Source organism: Ictidomys tridecemlineatus, chromosome 5, assembly GCF_052094955.1.
Source record: "Ictidomys tridecemlineatus isolate mIctTri1 chromosome 5, mIctTri1.hap1, whole genome shotgun sequence".
In the NCBI taxonomy this organism is placed as follows: Eukaryota; Metazoa; Chordata; class Mammalia; order Rodentia; family Sciuridae; genus Ictidomys; species Ictidomys tridecemlineatus.
The window spans coordinates 186,294,075-186,304,142 of record NC_135481.1 but is presented as its reverse complement, the minus strand read 5'-3'; the positions used below and the strand labels follow the sequence as shown (position 1 = coordinate 186,304,142).

The window sequence follows — 10,068 nt, the reverse complement described above, 5'->3', positions numbered from 1 at the left end:
TCAGTCCGCCTCCTCGATGATGTCCTGATGACTGCTGGGTGACCAAGCCACACGTTGCCTCTTTGCTCAGGTGAAGAATAATAATAGATACCACATAAACAGCTACATGTGCCAGGCCATGAATAGATAATGTGTACACCCCTGTGAGGTGCTGAGTCCCCACACCCCCTGCCCTTAAATCAAACTGATGCTTGGAAAGTAGTCAGACTTCCTGTTGCCCAGGAAGAGGTGAAGAAGCAGGGAGTCAAACCTGGGGCTTGACTTCTAAGTTTTTTTCTCAAAACACCCTTTGTCTGGATCCAGGAGGTTATACTAGAGACTGCTTGGAGACAGTGGAGGGGAGTAAGCTGGCTCACAACACTGCCCATCATTTTCAGGAAAGTTAGTGACCACCTGACAGCAGTCACTATTTTACTAGGTCACTATTGCTAGTTGCTGGCACCTAGTCAGGTAAGAGCATGAACACTTGGTTAAAACTTCCCCCCAAGGAAAGTGATACCCTAACTGATCTTCTGACTCTCCACCTTTATCATTATTTGGTTTGGGGACCAAACCCTGAGCCTTCTGCATGCTGAGCATGCAGTCTACCTCTGAGCTATATCCCCAGCCCTTTTTATTTTTTATAAGTTGTTGAGGGTGACCACCATGTACGATTACATCCTCTCCCCTTGGTACATGATGCAGTCTAGGTGCACCTGGTCTTTGGGGGCAGCCAGCTGAACGTTTGCCACAGTACCCCTCCCAGGCTCTCCTGGAGGAGGGAGGCCATGCCTGTGAGTAGGAAACCTAAGAATCTTTATCCAAACTCTACGGGGGCTGGGGATATAGCTCAGTTGGTAGAGTGCCTGTCTCGCATGCACAAAGCCCTGGGTTCAATCCCCAGCAGCACCAAGAAAAACAAACTACGCACACTCATCCTTACAGGGATTTTTATTAAGACCCAGTCATGCATACTAAAATTACATATTTTTTATACCACTTTGACTTAGAAAAATGCACTAGAAAAATAAACTTTTGGTCAAAACAAACACTGAAGTAGATGAAGCCACCACCATGTGTCCCCACACTCGAAGCTACACTGAATTTCAGGTTGAAGCAAAGAATGCAACCAGTGGCTAAAATGATAGCCCAACCTAGTTAATTAACCCAGCTCCCAACAGAGTGGTATCAGAGGCATATCCACAAGAGCCCAGAACTCTTACTACCTGACTACACAGGCTGCCTTCTTGAGAGTTCTCTTGAAAACAAGCTAAACTGAAAACCAGTAAATGCATCCCAATCATCTCCATCCACGAGTCATACCAGACCTTCCCATGAAGCAAGCTCCTGCTAAGTGGGAATATTTGATGATGTTTGTTTCTTGCATTTCAAGCAAACCATTTCTGAGTCGAGAGCAGAAAGGAATTTAGATTTTCAAAGTTAACAGCTGCCAATGCTCAGGGGTGCTAACAGGTTGACAGTCTTCCTGAGCATCTCCAAGCTGTCACAGCCACAGGAAGGCCACACATTAGTTGACATGTCCCTTCCTGAATGAATGGAGGTTTCATAGGAAAACCTGGAAAGCTGACAACTTTAAAATGAGGTATTATAATAATGCCACAATGGCTGCCAAATGAAAAAGAAACCCCATGACTGATCAACACTGCCCAGTCAATAAGTCTTGAATTCAGGGGAAATGCCTCCTACCACGCCAGCAGGATGAAGTGGAAGGATCCATAGCCCCTTCTGTAGTCCCACGCAGGAAAGCCAGTGTGCGAAGCCAGGGTTGCATTTTTGGCTGTTTCCAGAGATTTCATCTGTTTCTCTCCATAAAGGTAGACTATGTTTCTAGGAAGAATGGGGAATGGGGGAAGAGAAAACTCCCATTGTCCCAAGCTAACAAATTTGTTTTGGAAGCTTTACCAATACATTCAGACCCAAATTTCCTAAAAACCCAGATGGCAGTAAAAGTGGGTTGTTACTGTGGCAGTGAAGCCTGCCAGATGCCAGAAACACAGGTTTGGCATTCAGAGTAGAGGTCTCCTGGGTCATGATGATTCAGGGGTGTTCAATGGTTTGTTCAAGGACACATACGTGGCAAGATGTAGCTGGAACTCGATGCTCCTAATTTCTGTCCCTGTCCCTCCCTGATATCTCCCTACCTGTAACCAGGGGAAAGTTCATGCCTGGTGTTTTTGAACCAAAGTTCCCTGAAGGAAGGCTCTTGCCCCAGTCCTCAGGTGTCTCCACCACAAAGCCAGGCCTGCTGTGCCCGGCTGGTCGCCCGCCTGCTCTGCCTTGCTTTTCACCAGGGAGGTCCTGGATTTACAGCTTGCTTCCCATTCCCTGAGGTGCCAAGACCATTTGATCTTTCTGGAGCCAGCAGGATGCCCAGCAGCTCCAGGAGGCAGGCAGAACTAGGTCAATGCCTCTCGCCTGAGGGGAAAGGCTGGGAAAACAGGCAACATCCTTTCCTGCCTCTGAATTATTTCTCCAGGTGAGCCTGGCCATCCAGCGTTTAGTCATGTAGACAAGGGCCACTGGCCAGGAACATGATGCAGGGGCAAGTGTTCATCCGTCCCTCCATCTAGCTGTTTCTGTGGGCGTCCCCCACTTCACACACATTCTCTTCTCTTTGGAACCCAAGGGAGTCTAACCAACTTCCCACCTGGCCTCTGCATTCTGAACCGTGCCCTTCAGCCATTCCACTGAAGCCCAGGTCTTTCAGCAATGCTGGTCACATTGCTTTCACCCACTGGTAGCCAGTGGTGTACGTTTTGGCACTTCCAGCTCAGCCAGGACCTTAGAGGATTCAGGGTTAGTGTCTATGGTGGAAAGAACTTTCCATGGAATTGGCATTAATGAGGTAAGTAAATTAATTTCCACCAACTTATGCATTTCTGAAAGTGCTGTAAACTTGAATAGCTTAGTAATAGAAGACCTTGGAATTTCAGAGGCTGTTTCTCTCCCTCAGGAAACTATCTGCTTTGCCTGCTTATTCTAATAAATGTACAGAGAAGGTACAGGCACAACAAATAGTACTTATCACTACTTGACATCTTGATCACATGTGAAAGGAAACAGGTCAGAAACCATCAGATGAACCACCTAATTTGATGGCTGGGCTAAGGCTGAAGTCTTCTAAAATGCTGAAATTCAGAACTGCCATTCAGGGCAACTGGTCCTCCCACACCAGAAAGACAATCTACAGTGGGCCTGGGAGGGCAGAGGCTCCATTGGTGACCCAGCAACAACCTGCCCATGTGTGTATGTTTTCAGGGATGAGATTTAAGAAATCCAAGTATTAAAACCACTGTAGCTGAGTTTACAATATCCTACCCAGATTTCAGGATGGAAGGAATTCCTACAACATTCAGGCCACCTCACACAAGCCATCCTTTTAACCATCACTACAAAAAGGAAGTTGGGTCACTGAGTCCTAGGAATGCATATACTAGCTTCTTTAAAGACAGGACCAGATGGCGCTAATTCTCCATGGAAAAGTCTGTGCGTATCGATAAAAACTAGGATGTGACCACCACTATCTGATAGCCATCTCCAGGAAGATAACCTACCAGTAGCTAAACCATATACCAGAACCTCAGTGCCAAAAGGGCCCTTTGACATGATTTCATCCAGCCTCATAAATGAGAAAGCCGAGACCCACGGGGGCCTGAGTCTTGTGTATAGTCACACAGTCACATACCTGGAGCCCAGGTCTCTTGATTCCTAGTCCAAAATTCTTTAGCTTCACAAGCCTAGAATCCAGTGTTTTACACTGAGCAAGATCATATACTTTTAAGACCTGGTCTGACTCAACTCAGAACCAGGGCTAAGGCTTTATAGGTTTGGGAGATGTTTCTATTGCAAGATTCAACCAGTGAATCCCAGGGAGGCTTTGAAATCTCTGGCTTCTCAATTTGATCAGGAAGAAGTGCCTAGATCCTGGTGCTCCCCTAGTGCAGGCAAGGTGCTTTCCAAACCCAGTGACAGCCACCGGGGAACTGGACCTGGAATGGGAAGTTTCCTGATTGGTGGCGGGTTTACAGCGAGAGTTCTCGTGAAAGGCAGACTCCCAAAGCTTTGCATGGCCTCCTTGAAGGTTCGGCCAAGTTGTTTCAGAAGAGTAGTGCTGACTGGCCACTTGTGTTGTCTTTTCCTGGAATTGGGATCAAAGTGACTTTTTCTTCTGAGATGCCTAAGAACTAGATACAACTTCAACTGTGAATGTGTGGGGTCACTGAGGAAACTTTCCCTGGAATAATCCAAGTAACCAAAGGCTCACCCCAAGCTGGGCTCACCCTCAAAGGTCTCCAGACGGTTCCTCATGCTGCTCTTTCATTATAAGGAGCAAGACTGAGGCCTCAAGACTGTAAGTTCTAAAGACGAAGGGAAAAGATTTAAACATGGCGACACTCCCCGGGACTGACTAGTAGCAGGAGTACAGCTGTGACTTCACCGCCCGCATGGAGTCGTCGCACTGCACATCTGAGGCCAGTCCTTCGGACAGCAGTGCCTGGCCCAGGATGCTGTCGCAGGTGGGGACGGGTTGGCAGAACTCTTTCACGAAGTCGTCCTCTGAGGCCAGGAGCACGGCACTCCAGCTGGCAGTGTCCAGCTCCCCGGCTGTGCCCCCGTACTCCTTGGGGAGGATGTTTCTTGGGAGGTTTGTGTGAAGAGAGTTCAGGTCAGACCCGTGGAGGAAGAACTAACAGGGAATGAAATTAAAAGGTCAATCAGTAATGTAGCAATCCCTTTCGTGGTAGGTGCTCAAATAATACGTGTTGAATGAAGAAAGATTAATTGCAACTTTACTCAGTTCCTCAGCCAAGAAGCCTGGAGTACCCCTAATTCTCTTCTCTGTATACCACACACCCTGTTGGTAGGCCTTCCAGATCCATTCAGGGTCCAACCACTTGGCTACATCCTCAGTGGTTCCAGGCCTCCAGCACCTCTCCCTGTAGTCCCACATGAGCCTCCTACCTATCTCTGCTCTCACTCTTGTCCCCATAGAACACAGGATTTCAGTGTGGGCCGACATGTCACTCCTCCACACCCTTCTGGCACTCCCTCTCGGACCAGTCAGAGGCCCCTCATGACCTGGCCTATTACTTCTCCAACTCCTCCTCTGATCATTCCTCAGCCCCAGTCACACCATCCTCCAAGCTGCTCCTCCAGCTATGCTGGCCACCTGCTTGTCTGAAAGGCTGACGCCTCACCTGTCAAGTCTTTGCTCAAACATCGACTTCTCAATGTGGCCATCTCCTCAATGCAGCCACCTCTAATACCCTATTGGACACTGCGATCCCCCTTCACACTTACTACCTCCTTTCTGTGGTCTACTTTTGTCTGAAGCACTTCTCCCATTCGAACACTGGGTAACATATGTGATCCATTATCTGGGCATCTCTTTCAAGTGTGAGCTTCTTAGGGGAAGGGATTTGGGTCATTTTGTTCATTCTGCACAGAGTAGTTGATTGATAAATAGTTTTGTTTTTTTTTGTTTTTGTTTTTTGTTTTTTTAGAGAGAGAGAGAGAATTTTTAATATTTATTTTTTAGTTCTCGGCGGACACAACATCTTTGTTGGTATGTGGTGCTGAGGATCGAACCCGGGCCGCACGCATGCCAGGCGAGCGCGCTACCGCGTGAGCCACATCCCCAGCCCTGATAAATAGTTTTGAATGAATGAATAAGTGAATACACAAGGGAGAAAAACAACATCATGTGCCACAAATAAGAGCATTTCATAGACGTAAAAGGCTATGTGAAGGCTATGTAGGTTCAGGTTCCAAACAGAATCTTCGGGAACCAACACAGGTTTGTGCCCATGCAAGGAGGCCACTAAATCGGTAGCTCCACTAGCTGTGCATCAGGATTACCTAGGGAAATTTAAAAACCCATATCCCTGGGCTTCACCCCTGAGCTGATAAAATAGGGAAAGAGCTAGATCTGGAGTTTAAGTTCCCTCTCTTGCAACCCTGGGGTTCTCCATCTGTATAAGCTTTCTTTTTGAAAAAGAGTATAAAATTGAGGACCTAGTCTTTAGAGTGACCACCACGTTCCTAGGTCCAGGCCATTTCAATCAGTGGTCCTGGGAAAGGTGAAGAGAAAAAGGGCTCTTCAGGGTCAGAAAGGAAGACTCGTCCTTTAGTTTATCTTTTATTTTTTTGTTCTATTGAGGATTAAACTCGGGCCATTGCACACACTCTGCAAGTGCTCAACCACTGAGCTGCATCCCCAGTTCCTTTTATTTTAATACAGGGTCATGCTACATTGCCCAGGTTGATCTTGAACTTGTGATCCTCCTGCCTCAGTATCTCAAGTAACATTTATCCTAGCCAGACCACGATCTCAGTTTACTCAGGAGAACAAGGCAGGAGGGTTGCAAATCTGAGGTCATAATGAGACCCTATCTCAATCTGCCCAGTTACTCTCTTTGGCTCCTCCCTTTCCACATCCTCTCACGTATAAAATGCAACATTGGTTTACAATGTCTAAGATAGGAGATCAAAAGGCTAAGGGTTTACATAGCAGAGAGGACACTTATGGTAAAAATTCTGACTTCTGCTCTTTTCTGGCAAATATTATCATCTTATAATTTCATCTTTCCCTTATAAAAAAGACTGTTCATTTATATTCATCCGTACTCTCAGACTTTCCAAGTTAGTTCCAAAGCAAAAAGAATTAAGTACTAGCTGTCACAAGCAAATCCAGGGAGGAAAAAGATGAAAGCATCAAAAGCCACAAGGATTGTCACTTACTCTGTTTGCTATTTTCTCCTTCAGAAATGGTTTTATGATGGCAAAAATGCCTTTAAATATCCGAGGTTCATTTACTACATGGACTGCTTTTATCCGAATGGGAAACCCATCCTGTTGGGGGAGGGAAAAGAGTGTTAGAACATCTGCAGTGACTGTATACTGTCCCTTCCACAGCCACACTCCCTGATTCAACCTCTACGTTCAGCCCACATCAGTCTGGTTACATTCTCAGGGTCTCTGCAAAGACAGAAGGGCGTGGGGGAGAGGGTTGCTAAATAGGAAGGACAAGCCTTTGTGAAAGTCTCTCTTGGAAGCCAAGATTGGGTCAGAAAAGAGACAAACAGGCAGAGTGGCTCCTCTTGTGGGCAGCAAAGATCTGCATCTACACAGATGGAGCTGGCACACATCAAGAGTCCTGGGTCAGAGCTGCCCTGAGCATATTTCTCAGGGAGCATTAGATATAGAAAAGGATTCCATGGCAAGTGAGTCTGGTAAGTCAGTAGACATAGACCGGTTTCTGTGACCACAGTTCCCTGCTCAGCCTTTAATACAGAGATGTTGGTGGTGAAATTCATAAGAGAGGGATGTGCTATTCCACATTACCAAACCTGTTTAGCCCTGGGACTTCTGTCCGCTCTGGAAGATTTTTGTTTGTTTTTGTGGTACTGGAGATGAAACCCAGGGCCTTGCAAAACTGACCAAGCACTCTACCACTAAGCGACACTCTCAGCCCTTTTTATTTGACTTTGTCTTAAGTTGCCCAGGCTGGCCTCAAAACTCATGATCCTCCTGCCTTAGCCTTCTAGTAGCTGGAATTATAGGCGTGCACCACCACACCAGGCTGGAGGAGTTTAAAATACCAGGAAAACACTGATCCACTCTACCCTGACACTGAATGTAGTAGACATGGGAACAGAGCAGAGGGCTGGGGTGTGGCTTGTGGTTCTGTGCTTGCCTGGCATGTGCAAAGACCTTGGTTCTGTCTAAGCACTACAAAAGCAAAAAACAGAAACAGAGTGGAAGCAAAGAAAAGCCAGAGTACTGACTCAAAGCTAGAAATAAGATTTACAATTATGTCAAAAAGTGGTCTTAAACACACTTGTGAATACGGTGAGAGGTGATGCTGTGACCACTGGTGCCCACAGTTCACAGGGGCAGCATCTGCAGCACTCCAGGACTTGGGTCAGAATGAACAAGGAATCCAAATTTGTCCCAGTTGTGACCCTCTGGCCAGACTCTATCCTCTCTAGGTCTCAGTTTCCCCGTCTATCAAAAAAGGAAAAAGAATTCTTGACTAATACAGAAGATTCCTCAAAGGACTGAATGGGTGATAACGGTGGTAACAGCCCTTTGTGAACATGTATGGAAGGGACCTTCCAGGCCCTAGCAATTTAGGTTCCAAAACGTGAAGCCTGAAGTGTGAGACCTCTGATCAAAACACAGTCCCACAGAACTCCAGGTCCCAGTTCCACAGAGGAATGGAGAGGCTCCAGCCCCTAAGGCAGGACAATTTATTTTGTGTTTTAGGAAAATTCCTTCTTTGCCATTTGCGCACATATGTGCACGTATGCACACACAAAGGCAGAAAGCAGCTGCCCGTTTTTGATTCTTGCCCAAACTGTGATCTTGTCTAGATAGAAGGTACCTTCTCCTCAAATGACTGGAGACCCTGAGGAAGCCATGGTAAATGGCTGGTGACTTCCCACTGCAGGTAGGAAGTGGGGTTTGTGAATCCCAAGAGACCTGCATGAAGGACCCTGGGGAAAGTCAAAGCAACCACAGAAGGGGCACACAGCAAATGGGCCATACCTGGAGGATGCCAATCACCTTTTTGGCTATAAAAGGGCCAAAATGAGATGCTTTTGATAAGCTCACTCCTTTGTAGTCTGCAAGAATTACAATTCCATTCACCTGGGTTTCTTCAGACTGAATGAGTTTTTCTAACGTCAGGTATATGGCTCGGATGTTTTCAGTAATTGGATAGTTGCTCGGTATCCATCTGTCTGAGGTTATAAGAGAATAAGGAACAGCAGGTTATAGAAATGAACATGAACAAGTGATGAGAAAAGATTTATCTCTGTCGATAAAAAAAACTGCTGTCTCAAAATGGAAAGAAAGAGATTTTTGTGGCCATGATGCTACTTAGGTTATAAGTGGGCTTTACGCAGTAGCTGATATTTCTTTTTTTTTTAATATTTCTTTTTAATATTGATGGACCTTTATTTTATTCATTTATTTTAAATGTGGTGCTGAGACTAGAACCGAGTGCCTCGCACATGCTAGGCAAGCGCTCTACCACCGAGCCACATCAGACTGAGTAGCTAATGTTTCTTACTCCCAACCCAGTGGTACATTCAGAAATGGAAATGCAGTTGAGCATTAAGGTTAACAGCATGCCCTCTGAAGTCTCACCACCTGGGGATCGGAACCTGACCGGCTGTGTGGCCTCGAGCAGGCTGCCTTCTTCCCCGGAGCCTCTCTGCCTTCTCCAAGTAAGAGAACAATGACATCACCTTCATGGACACCTATGCTTCTCACCATCAGGTATTTCCCTTATCTTCATAACACCATCCTGATTTTCCTTGGGGAGATACCTCTTTCCACTCTTGTCATGCAACTTGCATAGAACTGCTGTGACCCCTGACTCTAGAGGTGAAAAAGTGCCTGGGCATCGATCTGCCATCTGGCATTAGATCCTCCTGGCCACAGTGTGGTCAAAGCCAGGTCACACAAATCCCAGGAGTCTCAATTCCAGCACCTTGACCCTTGGGAAGGGGATACTCTTTCCTCCCTCTTACAGTACTCTGGCTGTGACCTCAAGATGCAGGAGTCCCATGAGGCCAGAGCTGGCCTGAGAATGAAGTCCACGTTGAGGTCAGTGGAGATGGAGCAGATTTCCAGTGCTGCTGTTTGACCCAGCTGTGCCCTAATGTCAGTTATCTGAGAAAATGAGGTTTTTTTTGTTTGTTTTAGCTGACCTAAGATGGCTGTCATTTGCCACCCAAAAAGTGAGTCCTAACTTCTGTACCACCTTCAGGAGGTGTTGTGGGGATGGGAAATGATGCTGCGTTGCAGAAGACCCTGCATCCAAGTCCCCTCCCCAGGGCAGATGTTTCTTTAATACTTCCCATATATTCAACAATTCTTTCTTCCCTTCGGGAAAAAGATAAAAATAACAGTATTTGTGATTATTAACCACTATTCTCAAGAAAATTCCACCAAAACCTGTGTGCCCCTTTCTTAGAATGATAAAACTTCACGTTTACCACCAATGAGACATGTAAGATGTGCAAAATTCTTAAGAAATTCTTTGTATAAAAATCGTGC

General features: G+C 46.2%; 1 protein-coding gene across 9 annotated transcripts in view; it reads right to left on the bottom strand.

The window, feature by feature from the left end:
* Nucleotides 1–912: 912 nt before the first annotated feature.
* The window catches only part of Ttpal (alpha tocopherol transfer protein like), a 34,631-nt gene continuing 25,475 nt past the window's right edge, over nt 913–10,068 (bottom strand). For 8 of the 9 annotated variants that reach the window (XM_078051847.1, XM_078051845.1, XM_078051846.1 and 5 more), the window contains 3 exons: nt 8,551–8,744; nt 6,742–6,852; nt 913–4,687 (listed from right to left, as the gene is read on the bottom strand). In XM_078051847.1, coding sequence (XP_077907973.1) covers nt 4,409–4,687; nt 6,742–6,852; nt 8,551–8,744 — 584 coding nt within the window. In that variant the 3' untranslated portion in view covers nt 913–4,408. The remainder of the gene's footprint in view (nt 4,688–6,741; nt 6,853–8,550; nt 8,745–10,068) is intronic. The other variant, XM_021727604.3, reaches the window with a different exon arrangement.